The following is a 25037-nucleotide window of genomic DNA, read 5'->3' as shown; positions in this document are numbered from 1 at the left end:
TTTTTGAGTTAGATTTAAAAGATCAGGAAAGCAGAATTCATGTTTATTTTGCTTATTGCTATATCTTACCAACATCTGGCACAATTTCTGGTGATCAGTAGATATTTTTGAGAATGAATGAATATCTAATATTGTCAGAATTTGCTCATTCTCTTATTTGTTTTACTTTTGGAGCTTCCTTTTTGGAAGTGTGCTTTTTTTTTTTTTCTCTTAAATTCTAAGAAAGTAGTTTTCATTTAGTCATGCATATATAATTAAGTAGGTCCAATTTTTCTTTTTAAACTATCCATATGTTTGATTCTATAAAGTATGGTCACCTTTTTCCTATTGATTTTAATAGACGGCTAGCTACTGCGTGTTGCTTGATTCAAGTCCATAGTACCAATCTTTATTCTTTCCTGAAAAGGGAAATTGTCGCTATAGCAATTTAAGCATCTGTGGGATGCTTGATTTTAACAAATGAACTTTCTATAGCAGTTGTTAATGTAGTAAATATACATCAGATAAGCATCATGCTATTACTATATTTTGTGTCTCATTTCATTTTTCTCCTTTAAACTCCACTTAAGTGCACCTAAGCATTCTTATAGTAGGATAAAGAACTACTATTTTTAATGCCTATTATTTGCTAGTCATAATAGTATGCATTTTATGTCCTTCACCTCATTGAATTCTTTCATCAATTACATACATGTAAGGGATCTGGCTTTCGAAGGAATATTCGAAAATATTATATTGTCTAAATGATAAAACTGTGATTTTTGGCTCAGATTGTTGTTCTCCAAATGTGTGCTCTTTTGCTATTGTATATTTTGTGTTTACATGTATGTATAATATCTATATACACAGACACACATGTTTTGTGTACATAATGTGTGTATATATGTATTTCACTATTAGGTTTATTTTCATAAATATTTATTTTTCTATATCCAGTTTTATTTGAACATATATCTCACTCCAGCTTTTCATATTTCTCTTTAGTTTTCTTAAAAAAATTTGGCCTATAATACACATAGCTCTCATTGTTTAATAATATTTTAATTCCAAGTACTTTGAAATGGTCCTATAACACTAAGTAAGATAAGTTTATTCATGACTGATTTATATTTCTTAGGTTTTGATGGACATGTTTGATCAGGATGACATAGGCTTGGTTTCTCTTTGTGAAGATGAACCTAGTTCTTCAGGCGAATTAAACTACTATGACCTTGTTAGAACTGAAATTGCAGAAGAAAGACAGTATCTACGGGAACTAAATATGATCATAAAAGTGTTTCGAGAAGCTTTTCTTTCTGACAGAAAGCTGTTTAAACCTTCTGTAAGTACCTTTTTGGGTCTGAAAGTCTGTCTACCCCCAAATGTCAGATAGTAGCTTAAAAATCATAAATAGTAACTTTATAAACTTAATAAGTATGTAAAATAAAAATATGGTTTTATATAGCACTGCGGTATTGTTTGACTTTATTTAAATTTTTTCAGTTTTTTATTGAAATATAATTGATACACATTCCTGAATGAGTTGTAGGTATACAGCATAGTGATTCACAAGTTTTAAAGTTTATGCTCCATTTATTGTTAGTATGGTATTGGCTATATTCCTCATGTTGTACAATACATCCTGGTAGCCAATCTTACACTCGACGGTTTTTACCAACCACTTCCCCACCCCTATACTGCCTCTCTTCCCCCACAATAGTAACCACTAGTTTGTCCTCTATATCTGTGAGTCTGCTTCTTTTTTGTTATAGTCACTAGCTTATTGTATTTTTTAGATTCCATGTATAATTGATACTTGTCTGTCTCTGTCTAATTTAATTCACTTAGCCCTCCCAAGTCCATCCATGTTGCTGCAAATGGCAGAATTTCATCTTTTATGGCTGCATAGTATTCCATTGTGTGTATATATACCACTTCTTTATCCATTCATCTGTTGAGGGACACTTGTTTCTGCCATATCTTGGTAATTGTAAATAACGCTGCTATGAACACTGGGGATGTTGTGAGAGTTTTTTTTTTTTGAAAGAAAGTTATCAACTTTAATCAGTTGATTTCTTACAGAGCTTTGCCCATATTTCTGTGACAAAATCATGTTGTGGGTTTTTTAGTACATGAATTGTTACACTAATATGTTCAGTGACAATGAAAATTAGGCACAAAATTAGGGGAATCACACTGGAATAAAATCTCTTTCTACTGTGCAATGTTTGAGATTTATAGTTATTCATTTGAAGATGGTGAAAGAAATGTATGGTCTAGAAAAGAAAGATATACATTTTTTCCTATCTTTTGGTAAATACTTTAGGGTAGTATAAAATTTTAATGGTGAGACTTTTTAAGAATAAAAGTTTGTGCAAATGTCTCATAAACAAAGGCAGAGCGGCAGAGTTCTACTCTGCTGGGTAGGAATGGGATGAATTATGATGGGGATCCAAGAGAGTCTTATCCATGTTTTTCTTACCTCTGTATTTTTCTAAGGAATCTATCTAGACAGATACTGTGTGTGTTTGTTTAATTTAGATTTCTTTTTCTTTCCTTCCTTTCTTACATGATCTATTTTCCCTTGGATGTCTGAGTGTCTTTCACTTTAAATTCTTAGCTTTTCTCTTACCTCCTGACTTCCTCTCCCAAATAACTATTGTGTGTGTAAGTATATGTGTTCAGTCCCTAAATTGTGTCCAGTTCTTTTTAACCCCATGGACTGCAGCACACCAGGCTTCTCTGTCCTTCACGATCTCCCAGAGTTTGTTCAAACCCATGTCCATCCAGTCGGTGATGCCATCCAACCCTCTCATCCTATCTTGTCCCCTCTCCTCCTGCCCTCAATCTTTCCCAGCATCAGGGTCTTTTCCCATGAGTCGGTTCTTTGCATCAGATGGCCAAAGTATTGGAGCTGCAGCATCAATCCTTCCAATGAATATTCAGGGTTGATTTCTTTTAGGATTGCCTGGTTTAATCTCCTTGGGACTGTCCAAGGGACTCTCAAGAGTCTTCTCCAGCACCACAATTCAAAACCATCAATTTTTTGGTGCTCAGTCTTCTTTATGGTCCAACCCTCACATCTGCATATGACTACTGGAAAATTCATAGCTTTGATTATATGGACTTTTGTCGTCAAAGGGATGTCTTTTCTTTTTAATACGCTGTCTAGGTTTGTCATAACTTCCTTGCCAAGGAATAAGTGTCTTTTAATTTCATGGCTAGAGTCACTATCCACAGTGATTTTGGAGCCCTAGAAAATAAAGTCTGTCACTGTTTCTATTTTTTCCCCATCTATTTGCCATGAAGTGATGGGACTGGATGCTATGATCTTCGTTTTTTGAATGTTGAATTTTAAGCCAGCTTTTTCACTCTCCTCTCTCTCCTTCATCAAGAGATTCTTTAGTTCCTCTTCACTTTCTGCCATTAGGGTGGTGTCATCTGCATATCTGAGGTTATTAATGAAAATGTAAGGTGTTTTAATTGGCTTTTATCCTTTTTTTAAAAAATGCATGTTTAGTTTAACATTTGATAATAATTTCTCCTGGACACACTGCCTTAAGTAGTTAACATTTTTATGTTTTTCAAAGTACTGTCCTATTTTGTGTGACCCTTAAAAATTCTCTGAGATAGGTAGGACAGGCATTATCATCTCAACTTTACTGGTGAGGAAATAGACACAAAATAGTTATGACATGATAAGTTACTTACGGAGGTTGAACTTGATTCTTTTATACCACAGTTGGGTTTTGTCTAAAGTGTATGAATTAAAAACTTAGCAAATGCTGTGAGCTAATAACAATTGCTGGAACTATTACCCTCTTTACCTTTTGTTCATCCCATCAGTTTTCATTCCTCAAGAATTAATTTTTATGGTTCTTTTTTCACTGAATTTGTACTGATTTGACAGAAATTTTTCATTAAATATTAAAGAGCCAAGAGAAAGAGCAAATCGCTTTATCTCTATATTATATTTTTACAACATAGATGAGACTGTAAACTTTTGAAATAAAGACCATCTAAGATCAGAGCATAGAATTCAGTAATATTTGCTAAAAGAATGAATGACTGTTAATCTTAATTTACTCCTTTGGGGTGTATCCCTACCCGTATGTCTTCAGAAAACTCACATTTGTGCAAGGCCTAATATATACCAGGAGCATTTTTTAGAAATCATCTCATTTCCTTCTCTTAAAAACCTTATGAGGTAGGTCTTAATATACCAGCTGTGTGACCCTGGACAAATTGCATAATTGCTCTGTGCCTCTGTTTTCTCATTCGTAAAATGAAGATGATGATAGTAGCTAACCTGTTATGAACTTACATGTCAGGTACTTATAGTAGTGCCTGGAACATAGTAAGTGACCAAGAAATGTTAGCTGTTATTATTGTCCTAATCCAGGGTCATTCACCTAGCAAGTAGTGGGACAAGGATCCAAGCTCAAGTCTGTTAGGTTCCTTAATCCATGTTTCCATTACCAGGTGCAGAATGAATAATAGTTGTCTATAACCTGGATAATCAGTCATGTGGTCTTCTTGTTTCCAGAGTATTTAACAGGTTTTAACCCAGATAAAATTCACACTGAAGAGCTTGACTGAAATCTTTGATTCCTCCTCTAATTTAAGAGGTCACATACTGTGGAACTACTTTGCGTCTCAGGAGTCAGATCTTCATTTTGATCCCAGCTTTTGTCATTAACCAACTCTGAGACTTTGATCAAGACCTTTAGTACCTACCCAGTTTAAAAATACTCGAATGCCAGAATTCTTTATTTAAAAAGTTGCTTAGAATCATCCACCATATGAGATTTACAGCACATTTACTGGAAAATATAGATTCTATACAGTTTTGATCAATAATTCTAAATCTAATCCAAGAGGTTTATTTCCCTTCCTTATTCATGATTGACTTTTGCTATGATTTGGAATATATTTTATGTCTTGAAATATACTGTGGTATGTGATTGGATGAAAATATACCCTTAGCACTTATATTACTTATATTTAATAATTCTTTAATGAAATTTTCAACCTGACCTGTCTTAACCTTCCTTTTCTTTTTTTTTTTTTCTTTAGGATATTGAAAAGATTTTCAGTAACATTTTAGATATACATGAGCTGACTGTGAAACTTTTAGGTTTAATTGAAGACACAGTTGAAATGACTGATGAAAGTAGCCCTCATCCCTTAGCTGGCAGCTGTTTTGAAGATCTGGCAGAGGTAAATTTACAAAACTGTTTTCCTTTTAAAGTCCTAAGTGCTGTATTTCTTTGTGAAAATTAGAAGACACTGCTGGCTGCTATAAAAAATGCTTAAGATTTAACCAGTAGCAAACTAAAATTACATTGTCTTTATAGTGGCACTTTATGGTGTATTTATGCTAATATTTGTATCAAAAGCTGATAGACTAGTAATGTTTAAGACCTTTCTTTTTTGACGGCAAGTGCACTTAAGGTTGAAAGAAAAGAAATTTTGTCGATCATTGCTTTTATTGACCATAAAAATTTTACTGACCAAGCTAAAAGTTTAACTTTTGTGGATTTTAGTCTTAATTTCCAAAAATGAAAAAGGAAATTTATATATTTTTTCCTCAAAGTGAAAACCATATTTTTGTACTTCACATGATTATAAAATTAACATAACTCATTGTAAAAATACTCAGAAAAATGTAGATAAATATAAGATAAAAATCACTGTTTTGCAAAACCTAGAGATTAATTGTTTTATAAGCTTTATTTATCCTTGTGAATATTTGTCTACATGTTTAAACAAACCTATGTGTAGTTACAAAAATAGGATCTTACTATTTTACAACCTGCTTTTTTTTCACTCAATATCATGAATATTTTCCATGTTAATAAATATACTTTATAGCTTTTAAAGTCTGAAAGTACCATGTACTATGGAGATACTATTCAAATTATCTATTATTATTAAGCAAGTAGGTTGTCTTAGTTCTTTTTGTTGTTATAAACAACACTATAACAAACATTTATATAATGCCTGTATAATCCACTAATTATTTTAAGATGCAGTCCTAGAAGTAGAATTATGGTACATTTTTAGAACTTTGAAGCATTTTTACAAATTTACTTCCAGATAAGTTCCAGTATATGCAGGCCCTCTTTTTTCCCCACGTCTTCAGACCTGGTTGTTATCCCGTTAAATTTTGCTAGTCTAGTGAGAGAAAAACAGTATTTCATTATTCTTTAATGATGTTAAACACCTTTTCATATTCATTGGTTAGTTTTATTTCTTTTGGAAAACAGATGTTAAAAGTTCTTTCTTTAGTTATGTAAATTTCATAATTTTATAATCTCTTTTTAATTTGTATGAAAATATGCATCACTTTTATTACATCCATTGTGTAGACAATGGAACTAATAGTATAGAAGTACTCAGTTACTGATGCCTAACCAAGATACTTAGGCTTGCTCTTATTAGAAAGCTTTTTTTAATATTGTGATATCTTAGAATATTACTTTGTGATCTGGTTGCTTGTACTCTTAAAGATATCATGAGTCAAAAACATGTATTCAAAAATGTATTTTCTAATTTTCATTTTATTTTTATGGTAAGACATAATTTGCCATTTTAGCAATTTTAAGTGTACAATTTACGGGATAAATGAAACTCATAGTAATATACTATCATTATAACTATCCATTTCTGAAACCTTTTAACCACCCTGAATAGAAATTCTGTATTCATTAAGTAATAATTCCTTGTTCTCTCCCACACAAACGCTGGCAACCTTTAGTCTATTTCTGTCTCTATGAACTTGCTGATTCTAGATATTTGATAAAAGGTAGAATTATTACAATGTTCTCCTTTGCATATTTCACTTAGCATAATGTTTTCAAGGTTCATCCATGTAATAGCATGTTATCAGAATTCCTTCTCTATGACTGAACAATGTTCCCCTCTGTATATATACCACATTTTGTTTATCCATTTATTTGTTGATAGACGCTTGTGCTTTTTCCACTTTTTCGCTATTGTGAATAATGCTACAGTAAACATTGGCATATGAGTATCTGAGTCACATTTTTTTGGTTCTTTTGGGTATATACCTAGGAGTAGAATTGCTGGGTCATATTGTAGTTCTTTGTTTAGCTTTTTGAGGAATTGTCAGACTTATCCACAGGGGCTATACCATTTTGCATTCCAAGTGTCAGTGGACAAAGGTTCCAGTGTCTTTGCATCCTTGACAACACTTGTTATTTTCTGGAAAACATACCATATTTTTAACATATGAAAATGAAACAAGTCTTAGTTCTAACTAAACTTTGCAGATACTGATTATTATAAAATAATAGGAATTTTAAAAATATAAACATGGACAAAATATGGGCAGTTTCTGTTTTGTTATTTTACTGTATGTTAGTCTTTGGTTTCTTTTTCTAATTTTGAAAAAGTGTGGTATAAAACAGCGGAAGTATCACTTCTTGCTTCTTTTGAAAATATCCTCAGTGTAAGCTGCTTTTAGTCTCAGTTCAGTTCAGTTCAGTGACTCAGTCGTGTCCGACTCTTTGCGACCCCATGGACTGTCCTTCACCAACTCCTGGAGCTTGCTCAGACTCATGTCCATAAAGTCGGTGATGCCATCCAACCATCTAGACTTTTAACCTAGGTAAACCTAACTGACGGAGAAGGCAATGGCAACTCACTCCAGTAATCTTGCCTGGAAAATCCCGTGGACGGAGGAGCCTGGTAGGCTGCAGTCCATGGGGTCGCTAGGAGTCAGACACGACTGAGCGACTTCACTTTCACTTTTTACTTTCATGCATTGGAGAAGGACATGGCAACCCACTCCAGTGTTCTTGCCTGGAGAATCCCAGGGACGGGGGAGCCTGATGGGCTGCTGTCTGTGGAGTCACACAGAGTCGGACACGACTGAAGCGACTTAGCAGCAGCAGCAAACCTAACTGAAATTTCAAATCCCAGCCTTATTTTACTAATAATACAGCTTTTGTTTAGCTGGGATAAATGTGCATATGCATTTAATAGTTTGATACTTGTGATCACAAGTCAGTGACCTATTTTAAGACTAGTAGCTTCTTGTCATCTATTGCTTAAAGTCATTACTTACATTTTTAAAAAATTTCCAAGTTATAGTTCATAGTTATTATTTGTCCCCAGAATAAAAAAGTGTTCTGAAACCTAATAGAGGGCTTAACTAAAAATTTGCCATTAAATAATCTGTGCCATGATAGTAGAAAAGATTTTCTTTTAAACCTAACATATTGTTCTTTTTTTAAAAAAAAAAATAGGAGCAAGCATTTGATCCTTATGAAACATTATCCCAGGATATTCTTTCACCGAAGTTTAATGAACATTTTAGTAAGTTGATGGCCAGACCTGCAGTGGCTCTACACTTTCAGGTAAACTTAAATTGACTGCTGTTTTTTTAATAAACTAAAGGAATATTTTACCAGTCCTTCAAAGTCTGTTAATTGTAAGCCTATTGTAGGTTGTCTTTTGTTTCCTGTCTTGAGTTCTTTCAATTTGTCCTTAACGTGGAAATCTTTTATAGAATACCATCACAAATACTGTGTGACTAGAAAAATCTGGTACACTCTAGATCTGAGATGTAGAGATGATGATGGAGAGCTATTTCAGGATCTGTTTCCCTACGAGAGATAGAACTGAAATAATAAAGAGTGGAGAATATCCTCATGTATACTCATACTATTTTCCGATTAGGGCTGTCATTTAAAGGAGATAGGTATATTAATGGAGATTATGCAAGTTAATTGGTTCCGTAATGCAGTTAGAAAAAATGAGAGTAAGTGGAGAGAGACAAAATTACATTTTACTAATGAAGGCTAAATTGCATCGATGATCCTCGACTACTTACTGCTATAGAAGCTTCCTGCATTTAGACAGGCTCTTCTCCCTTAGCATATGAATATGGTCAAATCTTTATTGTCCTAAAACAAGTGAATAAATGAACAAATCTTTGTCACTGTTACTCTTACCCGTTTTGTTTTTTTCCATTTATTACCAATTATCTTATATTACTTTTTATCATTCTCTATCAGACTGCTACCATCTGTGCTCTAACCAGGCTGTAACACTAAAACCTGCCCTGGACAATGAACTTAACCACCAAATCTCGTGGTTATTTTGATTTCACGTTTATGTCTGTAGTATTTATGACTATTCCTCTTGCTCTTTTTTACCTCTGTGATACTACTTTTACATAATTTTTATCTTCTCTGGTTTCTTCTTCTCAGTTTCCTTAGTTGCAGGTGTTACCCAACTTCTTATATCAGCTTCTGCTCTTCTGTTCCTTTGTGCTGTCCTTGAAGACTTTGTCCATACCCTTTGCTTTCATCTGTATGCTGGTGACTTCCTTATTTGTATTTTTAACCCATAACTTTCTTTTGAACACTGCGTGTGTGTGTGTGTGTGTGTGTGTGTACACCTTCATATAACCAGCAACCTTTTGAACTAATTCACTTGAATATCCCACAAGGATTTCAAATATAAATAAATAAAACTGAACGTATTGTCTTCTCTCTGCCTCCTTTACTGTGAATTCCCATTATTATCATCTATTCCTCAAAAACTTGTCAATATGGAATAAAACTTACACTTAATTCTCAAAATTTACTTAATTGAAGGAATAATTTTTAAGCTAAATCTTAGATATTCATATAAACCATAAATTAAGCATTAGTTAAATGGAGCAATATGCTTATAAGATCTTTGCATGCTCATTAAAAGTACAACAATTGTTTCATCCTTATTTTATTAGTTATTCTTACTACTGCTGCTGCTCCTAGGTCGCTTCAGTCATGTCTGACTCTTTGCCACCCCATGAACTATAAATAGCCCACCAGACTCTGTTCATGGGATTCTCCAGACAGGAATACTGGAGTGGGTTGCCATGCCCTCCTCCAGGGGATCTTCCCAACCCAGGGATCAAACCCACGTCTCTTATGTCTCCTGCATTTGCAGGCAGGTTCTTTACCACTAGTGCCATCTGGGAAGCACCCAGTAATTCTTACTATGAGATTTTAGTGTTTCTGACCCAGTTATTTAAGCTGTTATTCCAGATACTCAGTGAAATTAAGAGTTAGATAACACCCTTTTTCAGGCCAGACTCACTTGTACTCTGTTAACGTAAAACAAATTTTTCATTTGTAAGATGAAAAAGTAATGCTTTATTAAAAAACACAACAAAACTTTAGAAGATGTAGGCACACTTTAAGAATATGAGCTTTGGAGTCAGAACTTTGGCTTTGAGCCAGTTATCTTACCTTGAGCATATCACTTAATCTCTGAGAATCAGTTTACTTATTTGTAAAATGATAATGATAATGTACATCTCTGTGGTTATGAAAATTAAACAGGAATACACTAAGCACATTTGGCACATACTAAACGTGCAAACATTAGTGTATATTGTCTTTACAGGCCTCCCTACACTATAAACATACATTGCATTAATATTTTAGAAGACACTTTAGTAGCCATTTCAGTGCTAATTAACAATGTAAATGACAATGTTAGACTAAATTTAAAGTTTCATCTTGCTTCCAGTTAAAGCATTGTATATAAAATACATAAACCTATACCCAGCATAATCTGTATCACTATCTTAATTAAACGATAAAAGAAATTAATCTCTGCATATTCTGGTAAAAGTCTATTGAACAAATTATAGTTTACTTCAGTTAACAATAGGTGAGAATTATGGTTGTGTTTACCTATGAAGATATATTTTAAAAACAGCATCTTGAACTCTTTTTTCACATTGTGTATTGCTTCTGTCTATATTTACCTGATGAGGAGATATACCACTTTAAATAAATATATGACATTTAAAATCAACATGAGTGACTTAAATGCCTCATAAATTTTAGAAAATCATTTATTCTGCAGACTATTAGTTTTCAAAACTGGGATATACCTGCTGCTGCTGCTGTTGATTTTCCAGGTGATACAAGGGTACAGGGGGCTTCCCTGGTGGCTCAGCAGTAAAGAATCCACCTGCAATGCAGGAGATGTGAGTTTGGTCCCCAGGTCTGGAAGATCCTCCAGGGGAAGAAAATGGCAACCTACTCCAGTACTTTTGCCTGGGAAATCCCACTAACAGAGGAGCCTGGCTGGCTACAGTCCATGAAATTGCAAAAGAGTTGGACACAGCTTAGCAAAAACAACTTAGGCTAAACAACAACTTACTAGTACAAGTATCTTGAAGAGAATTTGTTTCTAATCTTACCTTATGTTTTTGCATTCTCTTCCAATTTTTCCTACATGTTACTTATTATACTATGGCATTTCCTATCATGCATTAATCCAAGGTGTAAAAATCTCCAGGGTACCAATCAGAAAAAAAAAAAAAAAAAAGATTGCTCCTGAAGAAGAGTTTATTGTTATTGTTGTTGTTCAGTCATCAAGTTGTGTCCTATTCTTTGTAACCCCATGGACTGTAGTCTACCAGGCTTCCCTGTCCCTCACCATCTCCCAGAGTTTCCCCAAGTTCATCTCCAACGAATTGGTGATACCATCCAACCATCTCATCCTCTGTTACCCTCTTCTCCTTCTGCCTTCAATGTTTCCCAGCATCAGGGTCTTTTCCAGTGAGTTAGCTGTTTGCATCAGGTGGCCAGCTTCAGCATCAGTCCTTCCAAGGAGTATTCGGGGTTGATTTCCTTTACCATTGACTGGTTTGATCTCCTTACTTTCCATGGGACTCTCAGGAGTCTTCTCCAACACCACAATTTGAAAGCATCAGTTCTTTGGAGCTCAGCCTTCTTTATTGTCCAGCTCTCCCATCTGTACATCCATACCAGGAAGACCATAGCCTTGATTATACAGACCTTTATCGGCAAAGTGATGTCTCTGCTTTCTAACACTCTGTCTAGGTTTGTGATAGCTTTCCTGCCAAGAAGCAGTCGTCTTCCAATTTCATGGCTTCAGTCACCATCTGCAGTGATTTTAGAATGCAAAAAAAGGAAAGCTGTCACTGCTTCCACCTCTTTCCCTCCTATTTACCATAAAATGATGGGACCAGATGCCATCATCTTAGTTTTCTTGAGTTTTAAGCCAGTTTTCTCACTCTCCTCTTTCGCCCTCATCAAGAAGCTCTTTAGTTCCTCTTCACTTTCTACCATTAGAGTAGTGTCACCTGCCATATCTGAGGTTGATATTTCTCCCAGCAATCTTGATTCCAGAGCTTGTAGCTCATCCAGCCCAGCATTTCACATGACACGCTCTGCATATAAGTTAAATAACAGGGTGAAATAAACAGCCTTATCATACTCCTTTCTCATTCCTGAACCAGTCAGTTGTTCCATACAGGGATTTAACTATTGCTTCTTGACCCACATACAGGTTTCTTAAGAAACAGGTAAGACTGTCTGGTATTCCCATCTCTTTAAGAGTGTTTCACAGTTTGTTATGATCCACGCAGTCAAAGACTTTATCATAGTTAACAAAACAGAGGTCGATGTTTTTCTGACCCTTGCTTTCTCTGATTCAGAAAATGTTGGTAATTTGTACTCTAGTTCCTGTGCCTTTCCTAAACCCACCTTGAACTTCTGCAAGTTCTTGGTTCATGTACTGCTGAAGCCTAGCTTGAAGGATTTTGAGCATAACCTTACTAGCATGGGAGACGAGTACAACTGTCTGGTGGTTTGAGCATTCTTTAGTACTACCCTTCTTCGGAATTGGGATAAGGATTGACCTTTTCCACTCCTGTGGCCACTTCTGAGTTTTCCAGATTTGCTGACATATTGAATGCAGCACTTTAATAGTATCATCTTTTAGGATTTTAAATAGCTCTGCAGGAATTCCATCACTGCCACTGGCTTTATTGGCAGCAGTGCTTCCTAAGGCCCATTTGACTTCACACTCCAGAATGTTTGGCTCTGAGTGAGAGACTACAGCATCATGGTTATCTGGATGATTAATATCTTTTTTGTACGGGTCTTCTGTGTATTCTTTCCATCTCTTCTTGATCTCTTCTGTTTCTATTAGGTCTTTATCATTTCTGTCCTCTATTGTGCCCATCTTTGGATAAAATGTTGTTTAATATTTCCAACTTTCTTGAAGAGATCTCTTGTCTTACCTTTTCTGTTGTTTTCCTCTATTTCTTCACATTGTTCATTGAAGAAGGCCTTCTTCTCTCTCCTTACTGTTCTCTGGGACTCTGCATTTAGTTGGGTGTACCTTTCCCTTTTTCCCTTGCTTTGCACTTCTTTCTTCAGCTATTTGTAAAGCCTCCTCAGAAAACCACTTTGCATTCTTGCATTTCTTTTTCTTTGGTTTTGTTCACTGCCTCCTGTAGAATATTCAGGACCTCTGTCCATAGTTGTTCAGGCATTCTCTTTACTAGATCTAATCAATTCAGTTCAGTTGCTCAGTTGTGTCCAACTCTTTGCGACACCATGAACTGTAGCATGCCAGGCTTCCCTGTCCATCACCAACTCCCAGAGCCTACTCAAACTCATGTCTATCACGTTGGTGATGCCATCCAACCATCTCATTCTCTGTCGTCCACTTCTCCCGCCTTCAATCTTTCCTAGCATCAGAGTCTTTTCCAATGAGTCAGTTCTTTGCATCAGATGGCCAAAGTATTGGAGTTTCAGCTTCAGCATCATTCCTTCCAATGAATATTCAGGACTGATTTCCTTTAGGATTAACAGGTTGGATCTCCTTGCAGTCCAAGGGACTCTTAAGAGTCTTCTCCAACACCACAGTTCAAAAGCATCAATCCTTCAGTGTGCAGCTTCCTTTATAGTCCAACTCTCACATCCATACATGCCTACTGGAAAAACCATAGCTTTGACTAGATGGACCTTTGTTGGTAAAGTAGTGTCTCTGCTTTCTAATATGCTGTTTAGGTTGGTCATGGCTTTTCTTCCAGGGAGCAAGTGTCTTTTAATGGCTACAGTCACAATCTGCAGTGATTTTGGAGCCTCAAAAAATAAAGTCACTCACTGTTTCCATTGTTTCGCCATCTGTTTGCCATGAAGTGATGGGACCGGACACCATGATCTTAGTTTTCTGAATGTTGAGTTTTAAACAAACATTTTCACTCTCCTCTTTCAGTTTCATCAAGAGGCTGTTTAGTTCTTCACTTTCTGCCGTAAGGGTAGTATCATCTGCATATCTGAGGTTACTGATATTTCTCCCGGCAGTCTTGATTCCAGCTTGTGCTTCTTCCAGCGTGGCATTTTGCATGATGTACTCTGCATATAAGTTAAATAAGCAGGGTGGCAATATACAGCCTTGACGTACTCCTTTCGCAATTTGGAACCAGGCTGTTGTTCCATGTGCAGTTCTAATTGTTGCTTCTTGATCTGCGTACAGATTTCTCAGGAGGCAGGTAAGGTGGTCTGATATTCCCATCTCTTTCAGAATTTTCCACAGTTTGTTGTGATCCCATCAAAGGCTTTGGCATTGTCAATAAAGCAAAAGTAGATGTTTTTCTGGAACTCTCTTGCTTTTTTGATGATCCAGCAGATGTTGACAACTTGATCTCTGGTTCCTCTGCCTTTTCTAAATCCAGCTTGAACATCTGGAAGTTCACAGTTCACATACTGTTGAAGCCTGGCTTGGAGAATTTTGAGCATTACTTTGCTAGCATGTGAGATGAGTACAATTGTGCAGTACAGTTTGAACATTCTTTGGCATTGCCTTTCTTTGGGATTGGAATGAAAACTGACTTTTTCCAGTCCTGTGGCCACTGCTGAGTTTTCCAGATTTCCTGGCATATTGAGTGCAGCACTTTCACAGCATCATCTCTCAGGACTGAAATAGCTCAACTGGAATTCCATCACCTCCTCTAGGTTTGTTCGTAGCGAAGCTTCCTAAGGCCCACTTGACTTCGCATTCCAGGATGTCTGTCTTTAGGTGAGTGATCACACCATCGTGGTTATCTGGGTCATGACGATCCTTTTTGTATAGTTCTTCGGTGTATTCTTGCCACCTCTTCTTAATATCTTCTGCTTCTATTAGGTCCATACCATTTCTGTCCTTTATTGTGCTAATCTTTGCATGAAATATTCCCTCGATATCTAGATCTAATACCATGAATCTCTTTTCATCACCTCCCTTGTATATTCATAGAGGATTTTATTTAAGTCATACCTGACTGGCCTAGTGGTTTTCTCTGCTTTCTTTAGTTTAAGCCTGAATTTTGCTATGAGGAGCTGATGATCTGAGCCACAGTCAGTTCTTGGTCTTGTTTTTGCTGACTGTATACAGCTTTTCCATCTTTGGCTACACCGTAATCAATCTGATTTCAGTATTGACCATTTGGTGATGTCCATGTGTAAAGTGTTCTCTTGTGTTGTTGAAAAAGGGTGTTTGCTATGACCAGTGAGTTGTCCTGGGAGAAATCTGTTAGTCTTTTTGCCCTGCTTCATTTTGTACTCCAAGGCCAAACTTGTCTGTTACTCCAGGTATCTCTTGACTTCCTGCTTTTGCATTCCAGTCCCTTATGATGAAAAGGACATCTGTTTTTCGTGTTAGTTCTAGGAGGTCTTCTTCAGCTTCTTCGGTGTTGGTGCCTGGGGCATAGACTTGGATTGCTGGAATGTTGAATGGTTTGCCTTGGAAACAAACTGAGATCATTCTGTTGTTTTTAAGGTTGCAGCCAAGAACTGCATTTTGGACTCTTGTTGACTGTGATGGCTACTCCATTTCTTCTAAGGGATTCTTGCCCACAGTAGTAGATACAATGGTCATCTGAATTAAATTCACCCATTCCCATCCATGTTTATTCACTGATTTCATTATGATAAAGGAGAGGGGAGGCTTGTAAAGCTCTCATACTTGAACATGCTATGTTAGAAGTAGTTATAGTTTCTTTCAGGTGCTTCTTGTACTTAAGACTGTGATATTAACATGTGTATTTCAATTTAAGAGTGAAGTCAGACCTGTTGTGGAAATTTAGTCTGATCTGGCTGTTTATTTTGACAGTGAAGATTGGCTGTATCAATTAAGTTATATGACAGCATTTTTCTTAAGTTAAATGAGCTAAATCTGAGATTTATTTGATTGTTGTTTGGTGAAATAGATTTAAATCACATCTGCAATGTACCATATCCCCCCAAACACATTCTTTGTAACTACTTAAAACATTTTGAGTAAAAGTGACATAGAAATCTGTGAGAAGATGTATAGCTTTTCAGCATTCCTTTATGGTATGTGGAACCCAAAACTTTTGGAAAAAAAGCTGAGAAGACTGTTGTTAAAGTTATATTAGCCATGAAAGATGAAATGTATATTTTTAATTAGCTGATAACTTAAGGAAAAAACTTGATTTATAGCACTTCAATTTCAATATAGAATGCTTTCATTATAGTTTTGATACATCTCTATCTTGTTTTCTTTTTAAGTCATGCCCAAAACACAAATGAGGTTAGACTGGAAACTAGTTCCATTAAAGATATCTGTACTCTTATGTTGCTGTTGTTTAGTCTAAGTTGTTATTCTTGTTGTTTAGTGTAAGTTGTTATTGTTGTTGCTAAGCTGTGTGCAGCTGCTGGGATCCTAGCAGCTTGTGGGATCTTAGTTGTCCCACCAGAGATTGAAACCAAGGCTCCAGCAGTTAAAGTGGCGAGTCCTGGCCACTGGACTGCCAGAGAGTTCCCTGTATCTTGTATTCTTAAAACTACTTCTGTTAGGCATTGCTGTTTATGTAACCTTTATATCAGAGGTATATTATTTTGTCTTTTCACTTTGCAGTCCATTGCTGATGGTTTTAAAGAGGCAGTTCGTTACGTCCTTCCACGCCTTATGCTGGTGCCAGTATATCATTGTTGGCACTATTTTGAATTATTAAAGGTAAGATAAAAGTTTTTTAACAAAAAGAAATACTTAGATTTATGAGACTTAAAAACTTTTTATCTGATGTTAGTTTTAATAGTTTTTATTCATAAAAAGAAAGTATCTTAAATGTTTTCCTACTTCCCATGAACCATAGAGAAATGCCTTTATTTTTTATATTCATATAATTACCAAGTTGTAGATAGGGGAAAATGTTACTTTATCTATCACTCGATAATATAAATTCTCAAAGTAATAAAATTAAAAAGTTGACTTTTTAAAAATTAATTTTTGGAGACACACAGCAACAATGGTTTAACTTCATATTTTATAAAGGTAATTAATAACTTTTATGTATAACATTGTTCTAAACTTCTGTCATATATAACTTGTCAAGAAAAACATGTTTAAAGTTGATACCTTTTGCCCATGCAATGTAGTAGGCAGAACCCAAGTAATAAATTAAAAATTAAAATTGTGGTAAAACTTGAACTCGTTTTTAAATATCAATACACATAAAAATATACTGACTTTCTAAGGGTCTAATATGTAGTATAAACTTTATGGTGTATACTTAGAGAAGAATGTAAACATGCTTTATAATAAATAAATGTAATGTATAAGCACACCAGAGGTAAGTCATTGCTCTGACTTTAATGGCAGTTACTTTTTTGCTTTTCTTTACAGTTTGCCCACCTATGTATATTCAGTAAAAATATATGTAGCCTGTTTCTGAGCTTTTTATCAATTAGATCAAATTATTATAGTACTTTGTGTCTTTTATCTTCTCTCAAAGTTACATTGATATTTGTAGGATTCATTGATCCCATGGACAGCAGAGCCTGATGGGCTATAGTTCATGGGGTCACAAAGAGTTGTACATGACTGAGCGCCAACATACGACATAAGATTCACTGATGTTATTTTATGTTTTTCTAATTTAATTTTTTTCCAGTTTGAATAAACCATGATTATTTATTGTTCTCTGGCTGAACAACAGTTTTCTTGCTATTATTGATAACACTTCTGCTGGTACTCTTTTTTCTGTCTCTTGATAAACATGTACATGCATTTTGTTTCTCTAGAGTACGTACTCAGGATTAGAATTGCTTGGTCATAAGGTGTGTATGTTTTCAAATTTAATAGATGAGGTCAGGCAGTTTTCCAAAGTGGAAAGTTTCCCAAAGTTATACAGTTTATACTCCTACCAGAATGCATGATGTCTCTCTTTATGCATTTATCTTTGTGTATATAGAGTATACTATCTTTGTCTGTATATAGGCTCTGTATCTATACCAAGTTGTTGGTTTAGACAGCCTGTTCTAACTTTTCCATATAACTCATTAGTAATATTTAAAATAAAAGCCAGAATAACTGAACTTAGTAGACATCTAGGCAAAGAAATCTTTAGATGATTTCTAATGAATATCTTGGCTTCCCTGGTAGCTCAGTGGTAAAGAACCCACCTGCCAAGGCAGGAGATGTAGGTTTGATCCCTTCAAGAGGAAGATCCCCTGGAGAAGGAAATGACAACCCACCCCAGTATTCTTGCCTGGGAAATTCCATGCACAGTGGACCCTGGCGGGCTACAGTCCATAGGGTTGCAAAGTCAGAGAGGACTTTGCTACTAAACAACAACAATAATGAATACCTACCTCAAGAATTCTTTTTTTATGGAGTCTTACTACCCATAATGTGTGATACTGGAGCTCGCTAGCTTTTGTACACAAATAGAAGAGCAACTTGATTTTGTGTATCTCCATGGAGACTAATGGATCCATAAAGAACTCTTAGAAAGGATTGTAGGCTTCGCATGAATAATATATTAGCAGCCACAGATGTACACTTAGATTCCTAAAAGTTTTAAGAGAATGTTCATGTCTAATTGGAAGTCCCATCATTAGTTTTATAGTTGCCTTCTAGTATTTGCCAACATTTAAAAATCCCAACTTAACTATAATCAGTTAAGTTCAGTTCAGTCACTCAGTCGTGTCCGACTCTTTATGACCCCATGAATCGCAGCACGCCAGCCCTCCCTGTCCATCACCAACTCCCGGAGTTCACTGAGACTCACATCCATCGAGTTGGTGATGCCATCCAGCCATCTCATCCTCTGTTGTCCCCTTCTCCTCCTGCCCCCAATCCCTCCCAGCATCAGAGTCTTTTCCAATGAGTCAACTCTTCGCATGAGGTGGCCAAAGTACTGGAGCTTCAGCTTTAGCATCATTACTTCCAAAGAACACCCAGGGTTGATCTCCTTCAGAATGGACTGGTTGGATCTCCTTGCAGTCCAAGGGACTCTCAAGAGTCTTCTCCAACACCACAGTTCAAAAGCATCAATTCTTCGGTGCTCAGCCTTCTTCACAGTCCAACTCTCACATCCATACATGACCACTGGAAAAACCATAGGCTTGACTAGACGGACCTTTGTTGGCAAAGTAATGTCTTTTCTTTTGAATATGCTATCTAGGTTGGTCATAACTTTCTTTCCAAGGAGTAAGTGTCTTTTGATTTCATGGCTGCAATCACCATCTGCAGTGGTTTTGGAGCCCCCCCAAATAAAGTCAGTCTGACACTGTTTCCACTGTTTCCTCATCTATTTCCCATGAAGTGATGGGACCAGATGCCATGATCATAGTTTTCTGAATGTTGAGCTTTAGGCCAACTTTTTCACCTACCTGTTTCACTTTCATCAAGAGGCTTTTTAGTTCCTTTTCACTTTCTGCCATAAGGGTGGTGTCATCTGCATATCTGAGGTTACTGATATTTCTCCTGGCAATCTTGATTCCAGCTTATGCGTCTTCTAGCCCAGCGTTTCTCATGATGTACTCTGCATAGAAGTTAAATAAGCAGGGTGACAATATACAGCCTTGACATACTCCTTTCCCAATTTGGAACCAGTCTGTTGTTCCATGTCCAGTTCTAACCATTGCTTCCTGACCTGCATATAGGTGTCTCAAGAGGCAAGTCAGGTGGTCTGGTATTCCTGTCTCTTTCAGAATTTTCCACAGTTTATTGTGATCCACATAGTCAAAGGCTTTGACATAAACAATAAAGCAGAAATAGATGTTTTTCTGGAACTCTCTTGCTTTTTCTATGATCCAGTGGATGTCGGCAATTTGATCTCTGGTTCCTCTGCCTTTTCTAAAACCAGCTTGAACATCTGGAAGTTCACGGTTCATGTATTGCTGAAGCCTGACTTGGAGAATTTTGGGCATTACTGTACTATGGTGTGAGATGAGTGCAACTGTGTGGTAGTTTGAGCATTCTTTGACATTGCCTTTCTTTGGGATTGGAATGAAAACTGACCTTTTCCAGTCCTGTGGCCACTGCTGAGTTTTCCAGATTTCCTGACATATTGAGTGCAGCGCTTTCACAGCAAGCATCATCTTTCAGGATTTGAAATAGCTCAACTGGAATTCCATCACCTCCCCTAGCTTTGTTCGTAGTGATGCTTTCTAAGGCCCACTTGACTTCACATTCCAGGATGTCTGGCTCTAGGTGAGTGATCACACCATCGTGATTATCTGGGTCGTGAAGATCTTTTTTGTATAGTTCTTCTGTGTATTCTTGCCACCTTTTCTTAATATCTTCTGCTTCTGTTAGGTCCAGACCATTTCTGTCCTTTATTGAGCTCATCTTTGCATGAAATGTTCCCTTGGTATCTCTAATTTTCTTGAAGAGATCTCTAGTCTTTCCCATTCTGTTCTTTTCCTCTATGTCTTTGCATTGATCGCTGAAGAAGGCTTTCTTATCTCTTCTTGCTATTCTTTGGAACTCTGCATTCAGATGCTTATATCTTTCCTTTTCTCCTTTGCTTTTCGCCTCTCTTCTTTTCACAGCTCCCCGGACAGCCATTTTGCTTTTTTACATTTCTTTTGGGATGGTCTTGATCCCTGTCTCCTGTATAGTGTCATGAACCTCTGTCCGTAGTTCATTAGACACTGTCTATCAGATCTAGTCCCTAAATCTATTCCTCACTTCTACTGTATAATCATAAGGGATTTGATTTAGGTCAAACCTGAATGGTCTAGTGGTTTTCCCTATTTTCTTCAATTTAAGTCTGAATTTGGCAATAAGGAGCTCATGATCTGAGCCACAGTCAGCTCCTGGTCTTGTTTTTGCTGACTGTATAGAGCTTCTCCATCTTTGGCTGCAAAGAATATAATCAATCTGATTTCAGTGTTGACCATCTGGTGATGTCCATGTGTAAGAGCCTTCTCTTGTGTTGTTGGAAGAGGATGTTTGCTATGACCAGTGCATTCTCTTGGCAAAACTGTATTAGCCTTTGCCCTGCTTCATTCCATATTCCAAGGCCAAATTTGCCTGTTATTCCAGGTGTTTCTTGACTTCCTACTTTTGCATTCCAGTCCTCTATAATGAAAAGGACATCTTTTTTAGGTGTTAGTTCTAAAAGGTCTTGTAGGTCTTCATAGAGCCGTTCAATTTCAGCTTCTTCAGCATTACTGGTTGGGGCATAGACTTGGATTACTGTGATATTGAATGGTTTGCCTTGGAAATGAACAGAGATCATTCTGTCATTTTTGAGATTGCATCCAAGTACTGCATTTCGGACTCTTTTGTTGACCATGATGGCTACTCCATTTCTTCTAAGGGATTCTTGCCCACAGTAGTAGATATAATGGTCATCTGAGTTAAATTCACCCGTTCCAGTCCATTTTAGTTCACTGATTCCTAGAATGTCGACGTTCACTCTTGCCATCTCCTGTTTGACCACTTCCAATTTTCCTTGATTCATGGACCTAACTATAGTAGAAGTTAACTATAATAGAAGCTTACTTTTTTTCCCCTGGCTAGATGATTAGTTTTAAAATCTCTGAGGTCTGAATCTAAAATCAGACACTGACTATTCATCCTAATGCCACAGCTACTTTTACTACCAATTAATTACTGGACTCCAAGTATTTTTAGCCAATGTGATTGGGACTAGTAGTTGGTCAGTTAATTGAAAATGAACTGAAGAATCATAAATCATTTTAATTATCAGTCATAATCATTTTAATAAACACACACAAAACCCCTAGAGATGAACATTTGTATATATTTATATGCTAATCTGTTGACTTAGGGTAAAACCTTTTCTTTGAGTATGAATCTTGCTTAAGTCACAAAAAGTATCTCTATGATTTCTACTCTCCATTTATTTTAGATGGTACATTACCTTTAAGATCCTTGTAAAGCAATCTGATTGCAGAAATCTAAATTTTTATAATTTTTCCAAATCTTTTATGATTTGTCTTCCCTATATCTTTTAAAAATAACTTGCCTTTAAAGTTATTGATTTGAGTTTTCATATAAATATTTTTATAGTCATATTTCTTTAGCTTATATAATTATTGAATTATATAATTATAACGTAAGCACAACTGTCATTCATATTTGGAAACATTTACTACTGATTCTTGGTAATTATATGACTCAATTAGTGTAATCACAAGGACCCTAGGTATTCTAGAAAGTGACCCATTTATTTATAGCATTATTGTCCGGTGGGAGTCAGTCTGGATGTTATACAGTGGGAATGATCCATAGTAAGAAATACATTTAACATCATGATAGTGCTGTATGCACACACACACACACACGCAAAGCAAAAAGGGTTTTGAAATGCTACTCAGCATTTCATGCAATATATTCGTACCCTATATTCTTTTATTCTATTCTGTTTCTTTTTTTAAAAAGGATGTATTCATTTCATAATTCAGTATATTATGATATATATTTTGAAAAACTGAAATAAGGACTAATTCTAGACATAAGCAAAGAGAATTATCACATGATCAGATAAGAAATTACTTTTTACTTTTATATCTGTTCTGTGATACTGTTCCTTTTAATAATATTTTACCATTTTTAAATTGTGGTCAAACATGAAATTTACTGTCTTAACCATTTTAAGCATATAGTTCAGTAGTGTTAAGTATATTGTTATACACCCAGTGTTGTTGGACACGTGGATTGCTTCTGCTTTTTCACTGTTATAAATAATACTGCTGTGAACAAATATGTCATCAAGACTGTTTTCAATTCTTTGGATATATAGCCAGAAGTGAAATTGCTGCATCATAGGGTGATTCTGTTTTTAATTTTTTGAGGAAGCGCTGTATGAGATTCCATAGTAACTTTATACTATTTTACATTTCCACCAACAACACATGCTGTTTACAGTTTCTCCACTTCCTTGCCAGCACTTGTTATTTTCTATATTTTTATTTTTTTATGATAGCCTTTCCAATGGATGTGAGATGGTATCTCATGGTTTTGACTTGTATTTCCCTATTTGTGACAGTGAGCATCCTTTTGTTTGCTTTTTGACCATTTCTATATCTTCTTTGGAGAAATATCTATTCAAGTCCTTTGCCCACTTTTTATTTGGGTTATTTGTAAAGGTGGTGGTTTTATAGGAGTTCTTTATATATTCTGAATATTAATATTAAACCTTTTTGGATGTGTCATTTCCAGTTCTGTCTCCCATTCTGGTGACTGTCTTTTTGTGATACTGTTTGAGCTCAAGCACTCATCCAAAAGAAATTTCATTTCATATTGAGCTTACTTTGGGATGAGACCCATAGGAAAGAAGGCTTGACCAGTGTTACTTAAGGCTGTCGTGTTCCTTTGGGAATAAAAAACACTGTCCTGGAGCAGTTTTAGGCCAGTTTTAATTTGACGTATTTGCCTTGGTCATGTACCAAGGAAGATTTATTTATGGACATAATGTTTAAATATTATTTGAGTTTTACTTTTCAGAGTCAGAATTTATGGTAAGCAAGACAGAAAAACAACTACACACTGAGAAATTATAGGATATCATATATAGTTTTCCTAAAATTATTTTACACTTGTAAAATAGTATTATTTTGTTGTTGGATTATTATTATTTTTAGCAATACTTTAAAGTTCATGGTATAGGCAATATGATTCTTTTTCTATTCTTTTCCAATTTAAGCCCCTCTGGGGTTAATCATAAACTACTTTCATTTTCTTTATGTTTTCTCAGATAAATTTTAGGTTTTTTTTCTTAATATACTCCAACCTTTATGTAAGAGGAAACAGAAATCACAAATTCATTTCCTGATTTATAAGCATCTTTATAATATACTTCTTATATTCTAAGAAAAAAATCTATTTATCCTTCTGTTACTAGGAACATACCAACTCTCAGTTCAGAATTGATTTTTTCAAATCCAAGTAACATTCTTCTACTCTCTTACTCTGGCCACTCCCTGGAAATTTAGTAATGGAAAGAGTAAATATTTTCCTCTGAAGAGAACTTAATCTATCTAAATTTGAAACTTAACAGAAATACCTATTATTAATAACTTTAATGAAGTTCATTGGGAAAGATAAGCCAATATTTCAGTGAAACAATTGAAAATGTTTCTTGAGGTAATATTTTTTTTAACCTTTTACTTTGAAAAATATAGGGAAAAAGTTACAAAAATAGTATGCTCCCTTCATCTAGATTCCCTAATTGTTAACATTATGTAACAATTACTTTGTCACCTACAAGAAAGTGACAAAAAAGCATTCTTGTGTGTGTATGTAAATGTATTTATCACATCAAGAAGTTGAGATAATGTCTATTAAAAGAAATGTTCTGACTCTTGAAAAAAATAAGTGAGAATATTTTACTATGTAATATTTACTCTTTCACTACTGACACATCACTCAAAGATATCTGAAGGAAGATAATGCACATTTTTTAAAAGCACATAAAGAGAAGTAACAGGTTTTATTGAGTTGAATTTCCCACCAAATTTCTAAAATCCTATTTTTATGAAAATCTAGAGAGAAGTTTATTATTACCGAAAGAGAATTGATCACGTGTATTATTTCACATCTAAATGGAACTCCCAGCATAATAAATTAGAGATAAATTCATGATTTAATATAATTTCTCCTGTCTTAGGCACATGTAGTAATGGATGGGCTTCCCAGATGGCTCCTGCCAGTGCAGGAGATGCAGGTTGGATCCCTGGAGGAGAAAATGGCAGCCCACTCCAGTATTCTTTCCTGGAAAATCATACAGTCCATGGGGCACAAAGAGTTAAACATAAATGAATTCATATCCCAAATTGATACAGCAGTTTATAGAAATTCAAGAGTTTCAGTGAAGTCTTAGAGTTAAGAAAAAACTTACATAAAGAATAAAATCTCAGGCAAGATGCACATATATGCTACTAAGGAGAATAGTGTTTATCAGGTAAGCAAAGAATATATTCTTCAGTCAAATTCATAAGGTACTA

At 35.5% G+C, this 25037-nt stretch overlaps 1 protein-coding gene across 3 annotated transcripts in view; it reads left to right on the top strand.

Annotated features, from left to right (window-relative positions):
• SOS2 (SOS Ras/Rho guanine nucleotide exchange factor 2) overlaps window positions 1-25037 on the top strand; it is a 100823-nt gene that overhangs the window by 36100 nt on the left and 39686 nt on the right. For all 3 annotated transcript variants that reach the window (XM_060419144.1, XM_060419145.1, XM_004010508.5), the window contains 4 exons: window positions 1118-1321; window positions 5056-5199; window positions 8253-8363; window positions 16690-16788. In XM_060419144.1, coding sequence (XP_060275127.1) covers window positions 1118-1321; window positions 5056-5199; window positions 8253-8363; window positions 16690-16788 — 558 coding nt within the window. The remainder of the gene's footprint in view (window positions 1-1117; window positions 1322-5055; window positions 5200-8252; window positions 8364-16689; window positions 16789-25037) is intronic.

The sequence above is a fragment of the Ovis aries genome, chromosome 7 (genome assembly GCF_016772045.2).
Source record: "Ovis aries strain OAR_USU_Benz2616 breed Rambouillet chromosome 7, ARS-UI_Ramb_v3.0, whole genome shotgun sequence".
Taxonomy (NCBI): Eukaryota; Metazoa; Chordata; class Mammalia; order Artiodactyla; family Bovidae; genus Ovis; species Ovis aries.
Note: the sequence above shows the minus strand (reverse complement) of the source record. Positions and strands in the feature narration are given on the sequence as shown.